Here is a 26,190-nt window from a genome sequence, read left to right on the forward strand (position 1 = left end):
GGCTAAATGTAGCAGGCTATGTGTTGCTTTTGGAATCAAACAGCCTATGCAAAAGTGCCCTGTGTGATTTTAATAAGCATAAGTAGCCTAAGCACATGCTTATATCAGTAAGGCTTATTGATCATTTTTTAATTTACTTTACGAATATTAAGAACTAGGAAATTGTTATACTTATACAGTCATGAAGAAATGTGCAATATTAAAATTATTTTATGCTAAAATGACATCCCTTTGTACACAGAAGAAAATGGTGTAGATACAATTTTCACTCTGAAAATTGCTAAATTTCACAAACAATTACAAAAAAACTGCAAGTAACACATTGAATTGAACATAAAATTCTGATGCAGAGAAATAATGTTCTCTTGTTAAACGAACCCCCATACTATTCTTTATTCACAACTTCTAGGAAAACTAAGGGAGGAAAATAAGAGGAAACTACCTTTTTAAATTCACGTGTAAGTCCTCCCTCGATGTTTATCAGTATAATTTGTTTTTGGAAATCTGCCCATCATGAATTCTCGTGAAATATTAGGTTATAAATGTAAATAATAACAGTAGATGTACTGTTTTCTAACGTTGTCGACATTCTTGAAGATATTTTCAATATTTGTATGTTTTCTAAAGCATTTTGTTCTCATAACATGTTCTTCTTCTGCGTTGTTAATTTTAGGTTTCAAATGAAATCATGTATTGCATCAAAACGTGCTAATTGAGAGCTTTTATGAGGGTATACATCATACTTAAATAAACGTATGCCCATAAGGCACTATTCCTAATGCTTGCAGCATCCATCATGGAGAAGTCTGAAGGATTATGGATTGAACCCAACTCAAACTCTGAGGGTTTCATGTGCGCAGGCTCTTTCACAATGAACCATTGACAGCATCAGGTGAGCTAGGTGTGCACGTTCTGACAAATGGCTCAACTGAACTTCATCGTAAACGGACACCTTTGGCGGCGACGGTAACCTTTCTGTCCATAAATGGTTATCTAGTGCATGAGAAAGTTGTTTCAAGTTGTTTCAGTGAAAAGAGCACATCTTAAACCTGCGGTCTTTCTAACTGCCATGCAAATGAACCCCCTCTGGGAAATGTGCTAGACAAACAAAAATACAGAGAAGGAGTGCAAAGGAAGCCTTTGTTTGGAGCAAGACATTCCATGCGTTTCCCAATTCTTATCTGAGCAGCTGTCACTAGTCTGGACATCAAATTTAAACCCGCGTTAAACTGTTGTAGATATCCAGGGATGATATTGTGCAGCATTTGGTAAGATCACTGCTAAAATCATGTTCTTAATTATTATTATTTTTAAAGTAAAAGTACCCTTAAAACAAGATCAGTTTACAACATAACTTTATTTTAGCTTGTTTCATTGGTGTTTCTTTTATTTGATTATTTTCTAAACACATTTTTTTTGCCATGCATGTAAAAAAGATACCAACATTATCAAGTGTTTCTGAAGAAGTCTGTGCAATAGCATGCAAAATGATGGTGATATACAGTCTCTCGCTCACTCGCCCTCTTCATTTTCTATCATCAATAAACTTTGTATTAAGTATGTGTGTGTGTGTTAGTGTGTGTGGTTTGTACTGGTGTGTCTGTTTAACTGTGCAAACACTGTGGCATGCTGCGTGCTTGCAGACGTATCATCAGCACATTGACGCAGGCACAAAATCTCACAAGCTCGAACGCACAGAAATATACTTACGCCTTGAATACAGTGAAATGTCTCTACAGTAACATCTGCACACAAAGAAGATGTTAAAAAGAAAAGAAGGGATGTATTTCTATATATATGCATCTTATTAGTATCAGATTTAGGTCTCTTATTTGGGTCTCTTTTTGCCTCTGAATTATTGGGTGAATCTTGTGAAATCATGTCCAGGTTATATATCAACAACAAAAAAAAAAAAAAAATATATATATATATGTATGTATATATATATATAAATATATATATATAATGCACTAAAATGCATAATATAAAAAATATAATACAAAAATAAATAATAATAAATGGAAAAAAGTTACATTTATATATATATATATATATATATATATATATATATATATATATATATATATATATATATATATATATATAATGCACTAAAATGTATAATATACAAAATATAATACAAAAATAAATAATAATAAATGGAAAAAAGTTATTTATATATATATATATATATATATATATATATTATATATATATATATAATGCACTAAAATGCATAATATAAAAAATATAATACAAAAAATAATAAATTGAAAAAAAGTTACATATATATATATATATATATATATATATATATATATATATATATATATATATTAGAACTAAAACTGTTTAAAATTATTTTGAAAAATAAAAGTAAATTACATTACTATAGTATGTATTTATTGTGCATTTTGTGCATGTACAATAATGGACTGAAATTGAATAAAAAGCCATAAAACAAGTAGGCAATCTTGTCATATTTGCCTCTGATGATCATATGTATGATTTTTAATAACTGTTGTCATTTAAGATTAAAAAGCGGATGTCAGACATTTAATCAAGCAATTCCTCTGGTCTCTTTCCTCCTCTGAGTGGGGGTTAGTGGTCCACAACAACCGACAGGCATGCCAAACGCCTTCAGGCTGGGAATGGGGCTCTGAGACAATGTTTACACACCTTATTAAGGCTTGTGTATAAAAGTGCGGCGGGAGTCAATGAAGCAGGCATTCCTTCACTCTTACATGAAGTCTTGCGCACACCCACATCAGGTGCACTCACTCACACTCACACACACACACACACACTCTTGTCACTGGCAGTATTTGTCACTGAGGTTAGTAATGTGGTACTCCACAACTCCAGCCAGTCGTGTTCCCTGTTGAGTCTGTAGGAGGCCTAGAATTAGTCCCACATTTGAGAAACAAGCGGAAACCAAAGGAAACAAGGAAAGGCCTTCCAGCTCGCACCTGCAACTCTGTCTTCACCTGGACAGGTAAGTCAGCACTGATACCTCCTCTGATACTATTACAGATTACATGTATTTTATGTGTACTTCAGATGGAAAAGCAAACTGACCAGTCAACAGTTTGGACACATTTTAACTGAATATTACCTTTGTGGGTGAATGTTTGAGGACTTGGTTACACATATATTGTGCCTATCAGTAACATTTGAATGTAAAAATTAAAATTGCATGTGTTGGAGCAGAAAAGCATCATCGCACTAGTTCCTCTTTCACGACAGTGTTAAAAATCATCAGGTTGCACTTCTTGAAGATGAACATACATTTTAGGTTGTTTTCATTTGCGTGATACTTTTTGGTCACTACATCATTCCCATATTTCTATTTGTGTTGATTCATAGTTTTCATGACTTATCTATTCTTGAAAGATGAAGAAAACAGTCATAATAGAGTTGAACAGTGCCAGCTTTTTCAGCGGATGTATTCACATTTCCCATAGGGTTTTAAAAAAAAAATCCCAGTTAAACCAAGTCAATCAGCGATGAGGAGAAACACAACACTACAAACTTTGATCTGAAGCAAAAAAGGTTTTGAAATTAGGACAAAAAGACAAAGATAAAAGACTTAATGGCTTTAGTGGGGGACAGAACTACAATCCCATGATGCACTGCGAACAGCATTAAAAATGATGGAGAAATATAAAATTACTCCTTTACAAATGTTGATGGTTTATTGCAAAATATGCATTACTTTTTTGAGAATAACAACCTCATAGCTCACAGTGGGTCAGTCTTTAAAGGTTTATAAGTTATCGTTCAAAATCAATTTCACTATGGAGAAGTTTTTACTTCCGGATCCCGACTGTTGCACTCCAAAGACAGTTTTTGTGTATTTTAAGTTCTCTATCACCCAAGAACACTATCATCCTTATCAGCAGCTCGTATCGTATAGCCTTTTATTGATAGAGGCCGATGTGAGTTCAGATGGTTCTGAATGCACCTGTCGTCGAGCTGACACAGTTCACCTGTCGTTCACATGTGATGTTTCTTCATTTAGAAAGATAATCGGGATCACGCCTCCTAAAATTAAAGGTTTTCAAATGTCTTCTGGCTGTCCTCCAGAACACCACCAGCAAACCACAAATGACTGTTTTTTTCCCCTTAAGGGAAAAGTGCAAGTGTCTTGTTTTCTGGCTGTCGTCCAAGAGCTCATTTCCCAAAGGCAAATGTAAAGTTTCATTTGATTTCTATTGAGGCTAAGCACGGTATTGTGACTGAGCTCAAGTGTTACATTGTTCTGAGTGACTAGGACTAAACTGATTATGGAGTTGTATCATGTTGGCTTACAGCAAATGTCATTTTTTCCTTAAAGGAATAGTCCAAAAATCTTATGTTGTCCCAAATTTGCATGACTTTTTTTTTTTTTTTTTTGAGCATTATGGGATAGTTCACCCAAAAATGAGAATTCTGTCATTATTACTCACCCTCATGTTGCTCCAAACCCGTAAGACTTTCGTTCATCTTCGGAACACAAATTAAGATATTTTTCATGAAATCTGAGAGCCTCCATTGACAGCTGCGCAACTACCACTTTGACGTTTCAGAAAGTTCATAAAGAGATTGTAAAACGAATCCATATGAATTGAGCGGTTTAGTCCAAATTTCTGAAGAGACTCGATCGCTTTATATGATGAACAGATTGAATTTAGGCTTTTATTCACATTTAAACATTGATCAACTCACACATCAGTTGTGGTAAATGGAAGCTCAAGCATGTTCGCTTGATGTGCGAGAACCAATGAGGTTCATTCTCGTGTTACGCATCACGTTTGAGCTTCTGTAAGAACCAATGAGGTTCATTCCAGTGTTACGCATCACGTTTGAGCTTCTGTAAGAACCAATGAGGTTCATTCCAGTGTTACGCATCACGTTTGAGCTTCTGTAAGAACCAATGAGGTTCATTCCAGTGTTACGCATCACGTTTGAGCTTCTGTAAGAACCAATGAGGTTCATTCCAGTGTTACGCATCACGTTTGAGCTTCTGTAAGAACCAATGAGGTTCATTCCAGTGTTACGCATCACATTTGAGCTTCTGTAAGAACCAATGAGGTTCATTCTAGTGTTACGCATCACATTTGAGCTTCTGTAAGAACCAATGAGGTTCATTCTCATGTTACGCATCACGTTTGAACTTCTGTAAGAACCAATGAGGTTCATTCTCACGTTACGCATCACATTTGAGCTTCTGTAAGAACCAATGAGGTTCATTCTCATGTTACGCATCACGTTTGAGCTTCTGTAAGAACCAATGAGGTTCATTCTCATGTTACGCATCACATTTGAGCTTCTGTAAGAACCAATGAGGTTCATTCTCATGTTACGCATCACGTTTGAACTTCTGTAAGAACCAATGAGGTTCATTCTCACGTTACGCATCACATTTGAGCTTCTGTAAGAACCAATGAGGTTCATTCTCACGTTACGCATCACATTTGAGCTTCTGTAAGAACCAATGAGGTTCATTCTCACGTTACGCATCACATTTGAGCTTCTGTAAGAACCAATGAGGTTCATTCTCATGTTACGCATCACGTTTGAACTTCTGTAAGAACCAATGAGGTTCATTCTCATGTTACGCATCACGTTTGAACTTCTGTAAGAACCAATGAGGTTCATTCTCACGTTACGCATCACATTTGAGCTTCTGTAAGAACCAATGAGGTTCATTCTAGTGTTACGCATCACATTTGAGCTTCTGTAAGAACCAATGAGGTTCATTCTCATGTTACGCATCACGTTTGAACTTCTGTAAGAACCAATGAGGTTCATTCTCACGTTACGCATCACATTTGAGCTTCTGTAAGAACCAATGAGGTTCATTCTCATGTTACGCATCACGTTTGAGCTTCTGTAAGAACCAATGAGGTTCATTCTAGTGTTACGCATCACATTTGAGCTTCTGTAAGAACCAATGAGGTTCATTCTCATGTTACGCATCACGTTTGAACTTCTGTAAGAACCAATGAGGTTCATTCTCACGTTACGCATCACATTTGAGCTTCTGTAAGAACCAATGAGGTTCATTCTCACGTTACGCATCACATTTGAGCTTCTGTAAGAACCAATGAGGTTCATTCTCACGTTACGCATCACATTTGAGCTTCTGTAAGAACCAATGAGGTTCATTCTCATGTTACGCATCACGTTTGAGCTTCTGTAAGAACCAATGAGGTTCATTCTCATGTTACGCATCACATTTGAGCTTCTTCTAGAGCACAGGTGTCAAACTCAGTTCCTGGAGGGCCACAGCCCTACACAGTTTTGTTCCAACCCTGCTTCAACACACACCTGCAGTTTTCAAATAAGCCTGAAGGACTTGATTAGCTGATCAGGTGTGTTTAATTAGGGTTGAAGCTAAACTCTGCAGGGCTGTGGCCCTCCAGGAACTGAGTTTGACACCCCTGTTCTAGAGGTTTGTTCTCACGCACGCGTCAAGCAGATTCGGTTGAGCTTCTGTTTATGCTTCTGCCATCGAGTCTCTTCAGAAAATTTGGACTAACTACTAGAACTACTAAGTGGTAGTTCTATTTTTAAGAGTTTATAAGTAAAACATAGTGTATACAACCTTGTTACGACTTTTACTATGGTCAAGTTTGATCGTCTTCTCGACGCTCATCCCAGCGAGGAGCTCCGGCTCGGCCGATGCAAGGACCTCACTAAACCACCCAATCAGTAGTAGACGGGCGGTGTGTACAAAGGGCAGGGGCTTAATCAACGTGAGCTTATGACCCGCACTTACTGGGAATTCCTCGTTGATTTCAATCCCCAGTCCCGATCCCGATCACCCTTATATTAACTACTTTTTTTGTGGCTTGACAGTAAAAATCATGGTTCTTTTTTATTTTATGGACAACAGTTGCTCATGGGTTCATATGGGTTAGGAACGAATTCCAAATATTCATTTTTGAGTGAATGATATTTCTTTACAATTGAGATATTTGATTTCAGTCTTTCGGTCCGCCGCACATTTTTGTTGATTGACGAGCAGATAACCTAATAATCTGAGTAAACCTGGCACAGGGACATCACACCTGCTCCGGAAGAAATAATGTGATCTTGAGTCATGAAGAATTCCCCTCTATGATTTCACTTGGGCTGAAAGATCCCAGAATGGATCAGAGATACTTATCAAAGGCGGCTGTCAGCGGTTGAGTGACTTAATATGGCAATTTGCATATAAACATGCCATGCCAGTTTTTGTTCAAACAGCTGGGGAGGATTGTGTTTGCAAAGAAATTATGGCAAAATTCTAAGTTTTTACAGTCTGAAAAGATGGATAAAGGCTGTCATCCATAACATAATGTCACTGAGAAATGCAACAAATTTGCATTTTAACTTCAAATCAGTGAAAGACGAGCTATAGCTCCTCTGATCTTTAAACCCATCATTTCCTTACTATTTAGGGCCAGTCATTTTGGTCATTTGTGAAAATGTTTATGTTCCAATTCAATAAAAAAATTACAATTCATATTTAGGCTTGTAATTAATCCCCCCAAAACTATTTGAATACTCAAGATATACTTGAAAATGTTTGAATGGCATTTTTAGATAACAAAATATGATCATATTTGATGCAATAAGGTTTTGACATTTTGTTATCAAATGATATTCCGACAATTTTAAGTGTGTCCAAATACGTGGATATGAGCATTTTGACCTTGAAGAGTGTTTTTGGAGATTCTGTTGCTGGTTTTTAAGAATCAGCCAGTCGTTGTACGACACATCACTGGAGCTCAGTCATATGCTGGGGAGCCGCCGCACTAATTGCTTGTAATGATTACCAAATCTTTTATGCCCTTATGATGTGAACAAGCTTAATATTGTGCAGCTGTTGTTGAAACCCTGCAGTCGATGGAGCATTTCCTCCAGTAAGAGACGTTTACTATGAGCACGGCATGAACACAGCCTAATAGACTCATTGAGCGGTGAGACTCGTTATTAATAGGTAATGTTTTGCTATTGAACTGTGCTGTGCTGGTTGCTATGCCGGGACAGAACAGGAATCATTAAAAATCTGGGGGGAAAAAACAAATACTACTTTAACTTAATTTTCTGATAGCAAACACACACACACACACAGACATATGTATGCACTGTATGTATGTATGTATGTATGTATGTATGTGTGTATGTGTGTGTGTGTGTGTGTGTGTGTGTGTTTAAACTAGAAACATTTTTCAACATACAAAAAATAAGAAATTATTAATTAACATTAAAATAATGCAACTGGTTTTTTTGTTGTTGTTTATTTTATTTTCTGTATGCTTTTTAAAGAACTGTATAATGCATAAATTAATGACTATTTTTACAAGAAAAAAATACTGAAATACAATGATTATGGAAATGGTAAAATGGGGGGCAAGAAAATTTACTTTTTTCTTCCTTTAATGATTATAATTTATTTCCATTCCTGTATGTTTTTAAAGAAGTGCACCATGCATAAATGAATCACTATAAATAAAGCACAAGAATAGTAATGAAACTGCTGGGAAGGGCCAGTCTTGTGTCTTCTGGTGTGAGATGCCAGGGTTTGAGGGGTCCGACCCCCCTAAAGGGACGTGCATTTAATGCATGGACGAAAAACATTGTGTGTTTAAAATGCATATACCCCGTTCAGTTGAATGATAACAGTTGCCCTCTTTAATGCTGTTAAACTGATTGTATGAAGCAAATAATTTGTTGAAAATATCCACAACTTAACAACAAACACTGAAATAGAGCATGCAGTTTATCTATCAATCAACTTGCCGTGTATATATATATATATATATATATGAAGAGTTCAGATGCAAAAGCCTCTAAGTGCCATCTGAAATTTTCTTCTAGAATGATCATTTTTATCAAGCTCGTATATTTAAGTTCAGTAATTTCACTTAAATGGCAAGGAAAATTACCTATTAATTGTCATTTAAGTGAAATTACTGAACTTAAATATACAAGCTTTATAAAAATGATCAAATGATCATGGCACTTAGAGGCTTTTGCATCTGAACTCTTCACATATATATATAAACATATATATATATATATACTGATAACAATGTAAATGTGTACCTTGAAATGCAATGTAAGCTTTGGATAAAAGCGTCTGCCAAATGCATAAATGTAAATGTAATATATATATACACCCCCCCCCCCCCAACTGTCTGACCCCCCTAAAGGCCATTGTGTAATTCGCACTCTTCCCGATAAACAGTCGTTATTTAGCACTGAATGATGCTGACCTGGCAAATGGAGCGGCTCTTAACCCTTCCAAAATGAATTTTCGAGTCTTTAACCAAACTCATTTAAGGATCAGTCACAGGCCTAATCCCGCGCCTGGGGAGCGTGTTTGCATCTCCTCAACGCTGCTTTTTCTCTGCTGGCCAGAGTCAATATGGCTAAATGTGCCTGTCTAATGGGCTTATCGCAAGCTGTTGCGAGCAAGAGTGGACACTAGGTTACAGACTTGAAACTAAGCCGGCCGAAAAATCGCGCTCCATCGTTTTCCTCGGAGAAGAGAGGGAGGGGGATGTGAAAGCAGCAGGAGTTTGGAGATGAGAACAGGGATTCCAGGAAGGATAACTTCATTTCCTTTAGAGTTTACTCCAGGACAGCTTCAAAGACGCGGTGCGGGGCCTCCGTTTGTGTTTGCATACGGAGATGTGAAAGAGCGAGAGACAAATGGTTTGACCTCTGACCGTCTGCCATTCCATCGCTGCGTCCAACGTGACACAGTTTTGACACGTTTTACTACTTGAAATCTTGACAAATGAAACGTCCTCAAACCATTTTTGTTTAAACAATAATCTTATAAGATCTGATAATAATATTTTAGATGAGAACTGAGCTGGATGAGGACATCACTGCTTTCTCCAGAGATGCTTTATAGTGCCATTGAACTCATTTCATAATTGATGAACTTTACACAGTTATTGAACTGAACTGAGTCAACACTGAACTGACTTCAGCTGAACAATGACACTATTGTCTTTTGAGAGCCGCTTTACAGCAGAACTGAACTCTGTTTGCATCCGTGATCATTTCTGTCCTGCGTATTACAGTAAAGCTGCATATGAATCATTTTTATAAGTTATTACAGCAAATTTGACTTTTAAAATGAGTAAAAAGTCACCTGAGAGACACAATAAAAGGTTAAAGCCACTTTAATCCCTCCTTTAAAACTGATTGTTTTCATTTTATACCTCATTTCCTCTGCTATTGCTGGGCGTGGAGCAATCTCACCATTTTATGAATGACGGCAATGGTGTGTCCAAACAAACGGAGGCTGCCGAGAACATGTGGCAGATGGGGAATGTCCTGTAGACATACGCTCTAATGACAACTGATTACCTACAAATGCCTCTTATTCCCCATCTGTGCAGTGAACTTTAAATCAAACAATTACGGGTGAATATTTACTTATGGAGAGAGGAGGCTGCCCAACAAATACCCTCACAGGATCTATGTATGAAGCATTTATGGCAATCAATAAAACATATATAGTGCAAAAATGGACTATGGCAATGCGGGATGATACAGAAATCAGAAATGTGGTTGCTGGAAGATTTTTTTAGGAGGTGAAAATGGGAAACAGTGCAGAGCATGTTCGCATTAAAGAGAAAATGTCACTCAGACATGAAAATTATGTTTTTACTCACCATCACGCCGTTCCAAACCTGTGTGACTCTTTCTTCTGCAAAACACAAAAGAAGAATGTTTGATTTTGAAATGATGACAGAATTTTATTTTTAAGGTGAACTATCTCTTTAAGAGCGGAGGAAATCTTCACTTACTTTATTTCGATGGTCCACTTTATACATTCTGCTAACTTTAAGTAACTTTGCAACTCAAATAAATCTCATTAGAGTATTAGTAGACTGTTAGGTTAGGGTTCAGGTTAGTAGAATAAGTTGCTGAAAAGTTATTTACAGTCAGTAGAAAGTCTGTTGGTGGAGCATCACAATAAAGTGTTGGCAGATATTAAGCAGACAGTCTACTCATACTCTAATGACTGCTAGACATGTAGTTGCAAAGTTACTTATAGTCAGTAGAATGTCTAAAGTGGACCATTGAAATAAAGTGTAACCAAATCTCCTTAATGCATACACTGTAAAAAATCCAACTTACGTTTTGTATGACAAATTCAGTTTTTAAAGTTTATTCAACTATTTAACATGAAAAAAGTTGAGAAAAGTTGAGATAACTCAAACACGTAAGTTGAGAAAACTCAAAAATGTCCTGTAGCTGGTTGCCTTAAACTTTTAAGGTTTCTCAACTTGTTTTGTTTTTACAGTGTTCTTAAAGATACTTGTGAACAATCTGTTTCACAAATGTAACTGTGACACTCAAACATTTAGCGAGTCTGTTGTATTCACTTGACCCGTGTCGGCACATTAAATCACACTTTGTTGGTTCCTAGCTCCTCATTGGCCGCCTGCAATGTTCTTCATGTAATCTGGAGGCCCTGACAAGACTTTAATGATTTATGATGTTCCTTGCTTCTGTCACGGGGAATATTGCATTCCTTGGAGTGTAGTTTCATAGACGCCCCAGGTCAGATTTTACTGTTACACGGCCTTTATTCACAGAACAACTTATATTTTAGGAAAGGTCAATGTACAAGGATCCACAACACATCTGTAAAGAACCACTCATATATTCTCTTTTAAAAAATGTAAAAATGTAGTTTATATCAGTGTTATTTAATTTATTTATTTTTTAGCCATTGTTGTTGCATTTGCCATTTTTATTAGTTTTCTATTTATCTTTAATTTTTTTTATAATTTTTTTAAGTAATTTTATACTTAAAACATATCAGTTAGTCACCTAAGTTCTTTAAGCTTAAGTTTTTCATTTATTAATTTAATTTAATTTGATTTAATTTGATTTAATTTAATTTAATTTAATTTAATTTAATTTAATTTAATTTAAGTTAAGTTAAGTTAAGTTAAGTTAAGTTAAGTTAAGTTAAGTTAAGTTAAGTTAATTTATGGCTTTATTTCAATTATCGAAATGATTTTCAACAGTTTTAGTCAACCAGTCAACACTGGTTATATATAAATATAAACCAGTTTATCAACAGTCACACATTTTGATGAGACTCTTCCTCTTTGAGGAAACTCTCGGTTTTTAACCAACAGTTTAAAAAGACGGTTCTCGAAGGCTATAATTTCTTTCTTTTTTTATCAGTGCTTCCAAAGCATTAATTGTCTTCCAGTGAACTTGTACTCTGAGCCGCCACTTTCCTTCAAGCAATCTTCCCAACTTTGTATCTTTACCTCCCGGCTACTGGAGATAGACATCAGCCCCAACCCCACCTCTCCTGTCATCCTACATTTGAAACATCTTTTCCTCTTTGCAATTTGATTAAAAACTCATGCTGACACAGGAGACAGGAGAGCGGGGACGGCACCTTGAAAGCAGTCCTCCAAACCGCTGCTTTGCTTCAGTGTCACCCGTCATTCTGCACAAGTGACCCATGAGTAAGTGACTCAGTCAAATCCAGTTTGCTTCCCCCATGCTGCACTGACTTTCTTCATTCATTTGTCCTGAAACACTTAAAAACAGAAACAGCATCATCCTAGGCTCAGTGTTTCCTTTGGATAGGATGAGTTGGTAGGCCAAAGCGCTCAAGAACCAGCAGTTTGCTGAGCGTTCTGGTGATATTGGATAATACTGAGGGGTCTGGTTTAATTTAAAGTCTCTTCTCTTTACCTTCTGCAGGAGACAATGGCCAGTCCAGTCCGAATCCAGACAGACAGCGCTGTCCTTCAGCCGCCGCGCTCCACAGGCTTCATCGAGAGCTCGCTGGCCCTCCTCAAGCGAGAAGATGGCGTAGTGCAAACCTCAGAGATGGTCGACCACAAACCCCGTCTCGACGGCTCGGACCGAGGCCACCCGGGACTCTATCTGTCCTGCTTCGACATGCTGTTCACCGAGGACACAGCCTGGCTGGTGAGGCTGCCGGATTCCTCCACGCCTGAGGCCGGGTCCAGACTGGAGTCGTGTCAGGAGCCGGAGCAGTGTCCCGTGATCGACAGCCCCGGCCTGGGAAGCTCCCCGCTGTCTCCCACCCTGGAGGAACAGGTGGAGGAGAGGTCTCTAGAACAGGTGCAGAGTCTGGTAGTGGGAGAAGTTCTGAAGGACATCGAAACAGCGTGTAAACTCCTCAACATCACACCAGGTGAGAGAATGCAGACTTTTATGTTGGTTAATGAAGCTGCGGAACCATTCCAATAAATAAATAAAGAAAGAAATGATGTGTTTATTTTTATATTATAAGAAAATATAAATATTTTTCAAATATTAAAATTATATTTGTATTAATTAAATATATAAGTAATTAAATTAATTAATTATTAAAAAATAAATATTTACATGATACATTATTATTATTTTAATATTCACATAATATTAATATGTTCTTTATATATATATATATATGTATGTATAAATGCATATAAGAATTAATATATTTATGTTTAAATTATATATATATAATTTAAATGTTAAAATATTAATTAGTATATTAATTAAATATAAAACACATATGCATTTTTAAAAGAAATTTTTTTGTTTAAATATATATTTTTTTCTTTTTTATATATATTTAATAATTTTTTTTTACATATTTAAATTAAATATATATATATATATATATATATATATATATATATATAATTTTAATATTAACTCTTATATTCATTAAAGAAGATATATATATATATATGAAGAGTTCAGATGCAAAAGCCTCTAAGTGCCATCTGAAATTTTCTTCTAGAATGATCATTTTTATAAAGCTTGTATATTTAAGTTAGGTAATTTGCATTGCCATTTAAGTGAAATTATTGAACTTAAATATACGAGCTTGATAAAAATTTCAGATGGCACTTAGAGGCTTTTGCATCTGAACTCTTCATATATATATATATAATTAAAAGAAAATATAAATTTTGTTTAAATAAAATTAAAATGTTATTTAAAAGAAATGTTAAATTAAAAATAAACAATAAAGAAATGTGTATTTTTGAAAGAAAATATATATTTACTATTTAAATGTTCAAACACTGAACATTTAATTAATTAAACATTAAAGATAAATAAATATATAAAATCTTTTTGGTGCAAAATTGTAAAATGTGTACAAAACTGTATAAATGTCTTGCATTCAAAACTTTCACACTGATGTGTTTAATGTTTATGTTAAATAAAGATGTTTAGGCGAGAGTAGCATGCGGACAGTCACACATTTACACGGGTATAGTTCATTCATTTAGATTAAATTAAGATTAGATTCAGGTTGTGAGAAAAAAACAGGGAGGATCATCTGACATACAAGTATACTGTGAATTCACATTAGATTCAGATTATTACGCCAAGCGATCCCAATATATAACAGAAACAAATTAAGATCTAATATTTATGCAGAAATATTTAGACAAGATCATACAATAATCCCCCAAATTCAGATTCGATTTTTAAAGGGCTATGTTCAAACAGAGCAGCTATATTAGTCATATAAATAACAAAGATATGATAAAGGTCATATATTTATTTATACATACAGTTATATAGTTATTAATATATTAACAACAGGTCAAATATATTAATCAAATAGCTCAATCAAAGTCAAATAGCCAAATTTAGCAAACAACCTATGTTAATAACACTACGCTTAATACATCTTATGACACATCTTATTCACAGGTGCGGCATTAAAACATAACATGCTGAAATGATCATGACACTTATTCAAATGAACAGCTCACCATCAATCACGTATGGTCAACGTGAGTGACAGGCAGCTCTGGGTTATGATTGAGCCGTGCAAACAGTCATTATGAAACTGTTAGAAAAGGCCTTTGACTGAGCCGGCCCTGAAGGCAGCTGAAAGTATCTCCACCAGGATCTGCTAATCCTCCGGGGTTTCACTAATGTACTGAGAGCTTTGTTGCACTAACTTTCCTTAAGGACGTTCAAACCCCTCCCGTATAACGATGATGAGAAAGCAAACATTCAAACATGTCTCGCAGATATTGTTTTTAAATAGCCATGCATCGTAAAAATAACTAAAGAATTGGCTTTAATTGCATGTGACATGTCACATTGCGATTGATTTATTGATTTGCCCTTATTTTATGTACGCACTCACATAATTTGCGGTATCATGCTCAATTTTGCGTCTTTGTCAAGTCACACCACCTTGCGTAAACACCCATCCCCACTGTTTGCTCTTCTCAATGTCGCTTTCCTTCACTAACTCTCTATAAGACCTTCCAAAACATTTTGGAGTCTGTCCAAAAAGCTCTGAATCCCAACAGTGTGCTTTGTCGGAGGTGGTTGGACCGATCAAGATGAGTGACTTCTAATCTGATCTGATCTGATCTTTCAGACCCGATGGAGTGGAATTGTGGGAACGTTCAGAAGTGGCTGTTATGGACGGAGCATCTCTACAGGCTTCCGCAGGTGGGAAAGGCTTTCCAAGACCTGGATGGGAAAGATTTATGTTCCATGAGCGAGGAAGACTTCCGACAGCGTTCGCCACAGTGCAGTGAAACGTTACACGCACATCTGGATATATGGAAATCAGGTGAAATATTCGGATCAGTCAACGCTGGACTTGCACTGAGCACTGCATGCAAAGAACTGTTCAAATTCAGGGTTGTGCAAAATATCAAATATGAAAATAAAAATCGTGATTGGTCAGTGTGAATTTGAATTAAATTGTCCCGGCAGGAAAGTTGAATGTCGTGAAGTAAACCTTTCTACATTGTTATATTGAAATACAATATAGTGACAGTGTCGGGTTACACTTTATTTGGTAACACGTTATTTTACAGTGTCATTATTACACATGTTACATGTAGTTACTGTAGTAATAACTATAAATTATGCATAATTACATGCAATTAACCCTAAACCAAACACTCTAACCCTAACCCTATAGTAAGTACATGCATGTAGTTAATTATTACTCAGTACTTGAATATATAATTACACTGTAACCTTAAAATAAAGTGTAACTTAAGTACTGAGTGATATTAATTAACAGCATGTACTTACTATAGGGTTAGGGTAGGATTTGGGTTTGGTTGAGGGTTAGTTGCATGTAATTACGCATAATTTACTGTTATTACTATGGTAAGTACATGTAACATGTAACATTTGACACTGTAAAATAAAGTGTAACACAATGTTGTTATTGTTAACTAAAACTGTTACATTTTTATGCTAATTAAAATAAAGCTGGGTTACACTTTATTTTAAAGTGACGTATTACATTGTACTTACTCAAATACTTGTACATTGTTACATTGTAGTTACATTGTACTGAGTAATATTGTAGTTACATTGTACTGAGTACTGAGTAATATAAACTAACTACATGTACTTACTATAGAGTTATGTTAGGATTTGGTTTAAGGGTTAGTTAGTTGTAATTATGCATAATTTACTGTTATTACTATAGTAAATACATGTAGTAGCGTGTAACTTCGTCACCTTAAAATAAAGTGTTACCTAAAGCTGGAATAAAATATAAAAAAAAAATTTTTTTATATTTGCATTGGCAATTAACTGAAATACAGCACATAATAAAAGTCCTAAAACTTAAACTAAAATGAAAAAATAAAAGCGAATTCAAGATATTAATTCTGAAGAATAATACCCATTTATTCGCTTATATGTAGAATGTATTTTAAGACCCATTTCCTTAAGTTAAGAAATACTGTTAAAGTAATTAACATAACATTTACAGGTAATCAATAAAAACCACTTGTAGCAGCTGTATTAATTTATTTCCATTCCCTTTTAATTCCACTTGCTTATATTCACCATTTTGCATCCTGTTTGAAACTGTTTTTTAAATGAAGAAACTGTACTATCATCTTGGACGCTTGCATGTGTGTATTTATGCTGTATTTCTCATTTCTTTGTGCATTCAGCTGCCTGGATGAAGGAAAAATGTTCAGGTGGAGAGACCAGGATGAGAGGTACGTCACACACTCACATCAGTCAGAAACATCACTGTAAACTACACAGATGCAGAAAAATACCATGGTATTACCTTACAAATCTACCATGGACTGACCAGAAAAGAACAGCAAAGAGCTGTCATTGTCATGTAGTGATTAACCTGTCCAGATCAGATCGATTAATGCCAATAAACAAAAGAGGTATTCGTGAGACATTTTCAATACAGAATTTCAAATGAATTGATGCTTACAATATTCATATACCATGGTATTTCCATGGCAGTGTTATTATTGTTAACTAAAACTTACCAAAAAACGAAGAAGTTTTTTCTTTGTGTTTTTTGCGTATAGACGACAACATTGTCAAACGTTGTTCACACGGATCCACGAAAGCGTCTAAAAACGCTGTATTCTGCTGCCAGGCCAGTAGATGGCGATCACTTTGTAAAGAAACACTATGCGCCTATAGACTGAACACGTAATACGCATGTGCATGATGTCATGCTTTTCACAAATTCACGTTTTTGTAGTTTACACAGAGACGATAACGGTATCGTTTTCAAAAGCTTGCATTTTCAGACCCCGAAAACACTGTTGTCGTGTAAAGCTTAAACAGAATCAAATGTAAATATTAGATGAAAAACTTAAACGTGAGGGAATATGTGAAAAGTTACCTTGGCAACTAACTGAAATAAAATAAGTTTATTTTGAAGTGTTAAAATTAATAAAAAATAACTTAATTAAGCAAAACAGAAATAGGAAAAAATTTAAAACAGAAACAAAAAGTAATATTTTTATATTTTCAGTTCCATTTTTAGTTTAAGCTTTAATAATTTGATGTAAATGAAAATATAAAAATAAAAACTAGTTCAAAATATGAATTAATACAGTAATAGTAGGCCTATATAAATAATCCTGCTCCATGATCCATGTTAAATAAAATGTAATTGTAGGATGAACACATATAATCTGAAGAACAGCAGACCAGAATAGCAGTGATTTCAGACATCAGTTTGTTAGTGCAAATGTACTATTTGCATAAACAGACAATATTTAATCGGGATCTTTCTTCATTTAAGTTTTTCAAGAATTAGATTTGCTCCAACTGTACCGTAAGCAAACTATGTGAGAAAACAAACCAAAACTCTCCACTAGAATCAATGAAGAGATGTGAAATGAATGACTAAAACATGCTTGTGTCAGAGAGTTTCATTGCCTTTTGAGTGTCACAAGCTTGCAGTTTAGATGGAATATGAATGTATTTTTATTAAATGGACACGTTTAGAGTTTATGTCAAGTTCAGGCTTACAACCAGGGTTTGGTGTTATTAGGGTTGCCAACTGTTCCGTATTAGCCGGGACGTCCCGTATTTTGGGCCTAATTTATTTGTCCCGTGCGTGACCTCCCATGTCCCGTTTTTTTGACAAGCCGGACTCGTGTCGCGCTAACGGTAGCGTGATTATTGTTCACGAGTCCAACATCCAGCCATGTAAGAAAACATGTAATCTACCTGAGGGAATAATAACCTCAAAAAACATTTCTGATTATCATTAATGTTTAAAACAGTTCCCCCCCCCCCCCCCCCAGGATTCTTTGATGAATATAAAGTTCATAAGAGATTTATTTGAAATAGAAAGCTTTTGTAACATTGTAAATGTCTTTACTGTCACTTTTGATTAATGTAATGCATCTTTGCTGAATAAAAGTAGGCAATTTCTTTCTTTAATTTTTTTCCAAAAAAATCATCTTACTAACCCCAAACTTTTGAACTGTAAGCCTAGTGTATAATGTTAAAAAATCTTTCTATTTTAGATAAATGTTGTTATTTTTAACCATGTTTTTTTTTGTAGTGTGACATTTTTTTATGTATGACATTAAAATTATTTTTAGAATTAAATTGTACATAAATAGGTTAAAGGGTTAGTTCACCCAAAAATGAAAATTCTGTCAGTAATTACTCTCCCTCATGTTGTTCCAACCCCGTAAGGCCTTCGTTCATCTTCGGAACACAAATTAAGATATTTTTGATTAAATCTGAGAGCTGTCTCACTCCTTCATAGGCTTCTAAGGGACTGAAACTTGCTGGCCCAGAAAATGTATTAAAGACATCGTTAAAATAGTCCAAGTGACTCCAGTGGCTCAATCTTAAGTTTATAAAGCGACGAGAATACTTTTTGTGCGCAAAAACAAACAAAAATAATGACTTTATTCCACTTTTCATTTCCTTCTCTCTGGGCCTCGAGTCTTTTCACGTAGTGTTTAAGCGTAGCGCGTCTGTGTTGTACGTCACCACAGTGAGCCACTGGAGTCACTTGGACTATATTAACGATGTCTTTAATACATTTTCTGGGCCAGCAAGTTTCAGTCCCTTAGAAGCCTATGGAGGAGTGAGACAGCTCTCAGATTTAATCAAAAATATCTTGATTTGTGTTCCGAAGATGAACGAATGTCTTACGGGGTTGGAACAACATGAGGGTGAGTAATTACTGACAGAATTTTCATTTTTGGGTGAACTAACCCTTTAAGCAATACAAATGTGTTTATGTCTGATAACCTTTTAAACACATACGTATATTTGACACTCATACAAATATTTTGAGTGTCCCTCATTTTCCTATAAAGAACCACGATAGTCCCGCATTTTCCTTTACTGAAGTTGGCAACCCTAGGTGTTATTCACCCATCATTTCCCCATGAACCGGAAGTTGCAAACGACTTTTCTCCAGCGTTATGACGTTGGGTTTTGCACAACAGCGAAACCAAGAAAAATGTAAGAAAGTTCAATCATTTTCTAAGTATAAGATATAACTGTGCTTGGAAACGTCCGATATAAACCTGCACTCTTTTAAAAAACACTTGTGTGTCTGTTTAACACTCTTAAACCATTAAAGGGAGAAACTACAGGCGAACTCATAGATAATTCAAACGTTGAATATGGTTTTCTGAAATGTTTTGTTTAAATATACAAATGATGCACTATCTAATTAAATATGCACCAATTTGCATACATTTCCAGAACAGAAATCTGTACATTGGACATATTAGATATATTGTGGACATATTAGATTGTCGAGTTCACGCGCGTGATCATAGGTACTAAACCAATGCGCGTGAACTCGACAATCGATTACTATGGACTTTGACCGTAAACAGGATGTAAATACAGGTATGAGCGCTGACTAAATAAACATCATTTTTATTCATATCTTTCACATCTACTGCAGTCAGATTGACCCGCGTTCACTCCGAAGGAATCACTCACATTTTCTGTGCACTTGTAATGACACATCAAGGATGTTAAGAGGCTAAAAGCAGGTTTAGAACTTGCCCCATTGAAGTCAACAGGGTGCAAATTTTAAAAAGAGGATAACACGGTGTAGGCAACACCGATTTTTGTTGTTCTCTGTATTGACAGCACTCCAAATGTACAAAAAAATGAGCTCAATGTTAAAATTGACCGGAGTTCTCCTTTAATTGTTCACCACAAGACTAGTAATATGCGCTAACAAAGTAAATAGGGTCAATTTTGATTTCAGGCGGACTTTAAGCTTAGGTTTAGGAGATAGGATTAGGACTACATTTTCAAACAGAAATGTCTTACTGTGAAAAGCACGGTGACCGTGTGTGTGTTTGTTGTCTGGCAGAAGGTGAAGAGCTGTGGTCAGAAGCGGATTCGTCTTGTTCTGGTCAGCCGATCCACCTGTGGCAGTTCCTCAGAGAACTTCTCCTCAAGCCCCACAGTTACGGACGCTGCATCCGCTGGCTGAATAAAGACAAAGGTGAGCCGCTCTTCTGCACAATAAAGATACACATTAATGCAGTCTTGGATGCTGATGATGATAGGTCAGAAAAATGGGACTTTTTGGATGCTTAAAACCATGGTACTCCAAGGTATTTCCAAAAATACCATACTACAATCTTTTTATTGGCATCAAGGAATCTTTTCATTCCACAAAACATTATTTTGTTTAAAGTGCTTCTTTAGACTCTTAAAATGTTCTTCATACTAAGAAGAAATGGTTATTTGAGGAACCCAATATGATTCATGTATAGCATCACTGCAAAAACACCCTTGTTTGGTTTGCTAGTATAAAGTCACTTACCTAATGCCCTAACGGATCTGTGTCTTCACAGGGATCTTCAAGATCGAAGACTCTGCTCACGTGGCTCGTCTCTGGGGTTTGAGGAAGAACCGTCCGGCTATGAACTATGACAAACTCAGCCGCTCGATTCGGCAGTACTATAAAAAGGGCATCATCCGCAAGCCAGACGTCTCGCAAAGACTCGTCTATCAGTTTGTCCATCCAGTATAAGAGAGATAGTGAACTCAGAACTATATGAACTGACAAACCCTCCTACACTTGTCTTGCTTTATTTTGGAGATTATTCCTGGGTTTTGCACAACAGCGAAACCAAGAAAAATGTAAGAAAGTTCAATCATTTTCTAAGTATAAGATATAACTGTGCTTGGAAACGTCCGATATAAACCTGCACTCTTTTAAAAAACACTTGTGTGTCTGTTTAAACCATTAAAGGGAGAAACTACAGGCGAACTCATAGATAGTTCAAACGTTGAATATGGTTTTCTGAAATGTTTTGTTTAAATATACAAATGATGCACTATCTAATTAAATATGCACCAATTTGCATACATTTCCAGAACAGAAATCTGTACATTGGACAAAGCCAGGTTCAAAACTCTTGTTGGATTTTGTTGACATATTAGATTTAAAGGTTTTACATATGGGGTTTTGGGTCTTATTTTACCCCTATGTAAAAATCTTTAGGAAAATAGATAGGAATAAAACGGTAAAGTTTGGAGTATGTAAGTGATACTGAAGTAAAGTTTTATGGAAGCTTTTTTCCGCCACTGAATAAAAATAAAAAAGGTTATTGCGAAAAAATTAGTTTTTAGATTTATACATCTCACAATTCTGACTTCCCACTTTAATTTAGGCTCCAATTCTCACTAACTAGTTTCTTATTAGCATGCATATTACTAGGATATTGTCTGTTTATTACTATAAAGCACATATGAATGCCATGACCTTATTCTACATCCCTTAATCCACCCAATACCAAAACTTAACAACTACCTTACTAACTATTAATACGCAGTAATTAGGAGTTTATTGAGGCAAAAGTCATAGTTAATAATTAGTTAATAGTGAGAATTTGACCCTAAACTAAAGTGTGACCCTGACTTATTTTCTCAGAATATTGACATTATTAGTGTCTCCATAAAGAACCTTTGACATCCGTGGAACCTTTCCATTGCACAAAAGATTCTTTATATCAGAAAAATTTCTTTAGGTTTTTCAAATGTTCTTCAAACCACGTAAATATGGTTCTTTTCATAACTGTTCACTGAAAGGTTCTTTGAGGAACCCAGAATGGTTCTTCTATGGCACTGCTGTGAAAACCCCTTTAGAAACCTTTATTTTTCCCTCAGAACTGAGTGATATAAACTTGCAATTGTTATAAAGCCAGTGATAATCTTTCTCAGAATTGCCAGTTTAATGCTGACTTTATAACACGCAATTGTCAGATTATATATCAAGCTACATCTCGCAATATATATATTGGGGGGTGGGGGTCAGAATTATGAGATAAAAGTCTTATCTTTTAAAATGTTTTTTTTTTTTTTTTTAATTATTGTTATTATTCCGTGGCGTTAACAAGCTTCCATAGATTTCTGACTCAGTGCAGAAGAAAGAAACTCACAGCCTTTATGTATAGCTATGTATTGTAATGAAAATCTAAACATGTTATGGAAGCAAAATAGTCCAAAATCTCAAAATTGACCAGTGCATAAAAACAATGTTTTGCCTATAATGTCTCGCCTCGAATGTGGTTTCAGCTTTGCACTGTTACTTCATGAATAAATGTTGAAGTTTAACCGTAGCACTTCGGTTAAATTAAAAGAGATTTAGTATATTCTTTAAAGTATGTTACAGGTTCCTCGCCAGGTCTGTCTATCATCTGATCCTCAAACAGCAAGCGTGTGAATGATCGTGTGAATGTGCCAGCGTGTCTCTGAGCAAACCTTCATTTCTCTGCCCATGATTTGCAGTGGAAAGGCCAAGAGTTTGCGTTAATCTCTGCCTGCCACCCAACAAACATCCCCTTTTTTCTGGTCTGTGATTAATTACACTGCAAACCTTTCAAGTGTGTCCATGTGAACTTTCTCCACTTTCTTCAATAATCGGCCAGCTTTGCACACACCTCCATCATCACGTCACGTTTTATACTGATGCAAATGAGGGCTTACCGACTGCCCGTCTGTGTTCTCACACTGCATCTGTCACGTGTGTGTGTTGTAACTGTTAATTGACACATGCTTAAATCAGGAAGTCCGAGTTTAGGAGCCTGAGGAGGTTTGGTTTCTATTGTGGCTCTTGTATTTTTGTAAATCTCTATTGTGAAGTCTAATCTCAAAGAGTGACTGGACTTAAATGTCAGCATTACGAAATATGATCCGTACTCTTACAGTTATACCAGAACTGAAAGGCAATTTTTTTCATGTACATTCAGTTGTTGTTCTTCATGCATTTTGCCTAAGTTTCTTTATTAAATATTCATTTTTCATTTTGCAGTCTCTTGTATTTCACTTGTTCTTTTACTATGCAATCATAATTTTATAGGATGTTTAACACTTAACTTGTAGCATGGTGTAGCCTATATATGTACACATATATTTTTTAAATAAAAGGGTATTAGTGAATCTTACAAAAACATGTCCACATTTCACCCCAAACTAAATAATTAAAATAAATAATCTAGCAAAAAGAAATAAATAAAGAAAAAGCCTACTATTTGACAGCTATCATGACAATTAATTTTCCACCCACATTCTCATTACCAAATTGCATCCAGATATTTTACATTTAAGTTTGTTACTTTTTTTCTATTGAGATGTAAATTAAATAAAAAATAATTTAGTAATAATAATGTTTTTATTAGAATATTTTTATTTAATTATTTAATTAGTCCTAATAATACATATGTTTGTTTTATATTGTATTATAATTTATGTAAAAAAATAAAAAAATAAAAAAGCGTTAAGAAAACTATTACAGCCTTTATCTATTGATTTTAGGGCGAACCATGACCGATTATATTATAGGGCATTATAAACACTATAGTAAAGGTCTTCTGCAATGCTGACCTCTAGTGGTGACCCAAAGCTTTGGAATCATTTGCATTTGTCTCAGATTTTTATTGTGAACTTGAATGGAACAGTTACTACACTGACATGAAGAGTAGAACACATCAGTCCAGTCTAAACATACAGTATACACACACACACACACACACACACACAAACACACACACACACACGTCACCTTCTCCATCCTGCTCTTTAAGACGCAATCCATACCGGGTGAGCCGGAGTGAGCTCCCACACTTAGAACAAAGCTACAGTGTTGAAAACATGACAAATGAAATTATTATTATTGTTGCGCTACAGTAAGGAGTTTGCCTACTGAATAAGTTATTGTTAAAAGACATTTCCATTTACATAAAGAGACAAAAAGGCAGAAGAAATACTTAAAAGCATTTGAACATACTTTTCAATAGCATGTGCCCAGAGATCAATGTGAACCACACAGTTCAATGGTCATGAAATCATAACTAATATCCTAAGTCAAAAAAAATTCTGAAGAAAATAAAAATAAATAAATAAAAATTTCATTTTTAAAAATCACAATTTACTCAAAAAAAAAAAAAAAAAGGATTACAAAAATGCACTAGATAAACTAAACTTTTTTTTCTTTTAGAATTTCAATTCTGATTCATTCTGGATTTATTCCACATAGAGACTAAAATTCCATCAGCAATCCTTTAGAATCAGGATATTTAAAAAAAGTTTCACTTCTCCATAATTCTCCAGTCATTAAAGTGAAAGCTTACAATTTGTTCACAGGCTCTTTACATGTTCTTAAAATGGGGAAACCAAAATATTAAAAAAAAGAGAAGAAAAACATGGAAATGTGCATTTAATGTGTTTTGAGGCATAATTTGCACTTAGATGAAAAAAAATTGACAAAAATCCTGATGCATCTCGCATTAAAGCCAACATATATTCAAAACAGACTAGATTTACTTTGTTAACACATATTTCTAGTGCACAATTTATTCAGAAAAATACATTATAAAATGCTCCACCTCTACATCAACTTTCCTTGACGAATGAGGTCACCGTCCCTTTAAATTTTAAACCCCTCCCCTCCAACCACATGGATCCATTCTGGTATGTAACGCCCACTTTTCACATCAAATTAGCATAAAATCAAGTCCCGCCCTAAATTTGTTCTCATTGAATATCTTGTTTAACACATAAATATGTCAGATTATGTAAGCGAAATTCATGTTCACTAGGTTCAACAGAACATTCCACTTCAAAATAAAAGTCTAGTATACATTGCACAGCTGATTCTTGCTATGCTAGGCTTCATGGATGTCAGTACGTTAATATTGTTACAGGAGACCATACGCGAACACATGTCAGCAGCACAATAACTCATACTGAACATGGCTACATAGACGCACAGAATCATTCCCTGCTCTCGCTGGGATTTGATATGGGTTTTGAATGCTGTAGGTTTTTTTCGCTACGGTATTAAGAAAATGCTGCGTAAAGCGTCTCAGCAAGTCAATCAGGCAAGGAAATGGTTTCTCTGGAATCTCGCATTCGAGCAGTGTGGGGTAAAGTCTTTAAGGCCTTCTTCACCACACAAGGCAACTAAATGGGCTCAACGTAGTTAGCCGGGTACAAGCCTAGCTGACCGCCGTCCAGCCGGCCTTTGCACCAACCCTGCTCGTCCTCATCTTCTAGCTTGATCAGCTCGTCTCCTGGGAAAACATGTTGATGCACAGTTAATACGAGCTGATAAAATGCAAACATATGCACTATTAAGGATGCAAAATGTCTCGCTTTTTACATAATTCATTTTAAACTCAATATTTAATGTCCATTTATTTATCCATTTGGCAAGCGAACAGTGAAACGGGCATTATAAAAACAGCTGAATGTACTTTATCCTTGCATATTCAAAACACGACTCGCTATTAGAATATCAGAAATAAACATTGCTTGAACATTTTCTATTGTTTCATCGTTAGAACGTTTAAACAACATTTTATTCACAGTAAGAAAACAGTTTAAGATTCTCAAAACCAAAATGGATTGCAGGGCTCGACATAGAGA

General features: G+C 35.3%; 2 protein-coding genes across 8 annotated transcripts in view; one reads left to right on the forward strand and one right to left on the reverse strand.

Moving 5' to 3' along the window:
* The first annotated feature begins 2,724 nt into the window (after window positions 1–2,724).
* On the forward strand, window positions 2,725–23,146 carry spdef (SAM pointed domain containing ets transcription factor). The gene is made up of 6 exons (XM_079884863.1): window positions 2,725–2,995; window positions 12,730–13,189; window positions 15,398–15,595; window positions 16,950–16,997; window positions 20,624–20,758; window positions 21,114–23,146. The coding sequence occupies exons 2-6, from the start codon at window positions 12,736–12,738 to the stop codon at window positions 21,290–21,292; spliced, it is 1,014 nt and encodes a 337-aa protein (XP_079740989.1). The 5' UTR covers window positions 2,725–2,995; window positions 12,730–12,735; the 3' UTR covers window positions 21,293–23,146.
* A 1,029-nt stretch (window positions 23,147–24,175) lies between these two features.
* Window positions 24,176–26,190, reverse strand: part of pacsin1b (protein kinase C and casein kinase substrate in neurons 1b) — a 37,002-nt gene continuing 34,987 nt past the window's right edge. For 6 of the 7 annotated variants that reach the window (XM_079884201.1, XM_079884206.1, XM_079884204.1 and 3 more), the window contains one exon: window positions 24,181–25,835. In XM_079884201.1, coding sequence (XP_079740327.1) covers window positions 25,726–25,835 — 110 coding nt within the window. In that variant the 3' untranslated portion in view covers window positions 24,181–25,725. Of the gene's footprint in view, window positions 25,836–26,190 lie in introns of all 7 variants that reach the window. The other variant, XM_079884200.1, reaches the window with a different exon arrangement.

This window comes from Squalius cephalus (genome assembly GCF_949319135.1).
Source record: "Squalius cephalus genome assembly, chromosome: 10".
Taxonomy (NCBI): Eukaryota; Metazoa; Chordata; class Actinopteri; order Cypriniformes; family Leuciscidae; genus Squalius; species Squalius cephalus.

What these genes read in the sequence shown, in the direction of transcription:
- spdef (XM_079884863.1), top strand. Translation starts at nt 12,736, where the DNA reads ATGGCCAGTCCAGTCCGAATCCAGACAGACAGCGCTGTCCTTCAGCCG. An exon ending in ACTCCTCAACATCACACCAG is followed by an intron (nt 13,190 to 15,397) that starts GTGAGAGAATGC and finishes CTGATCTTTCAG; the next exon opens with ACCCGATGGAGTGGAATTGT. An exon ending in CTGGCTGAATAAAGACAAAG is followed by an intron (nt 20,759 to 21,113) that starts GTGAGCCGCTCT and finishes GTGTCTTCACAG; the next exon opens with GGATCTTCAAGATCGAAGAC.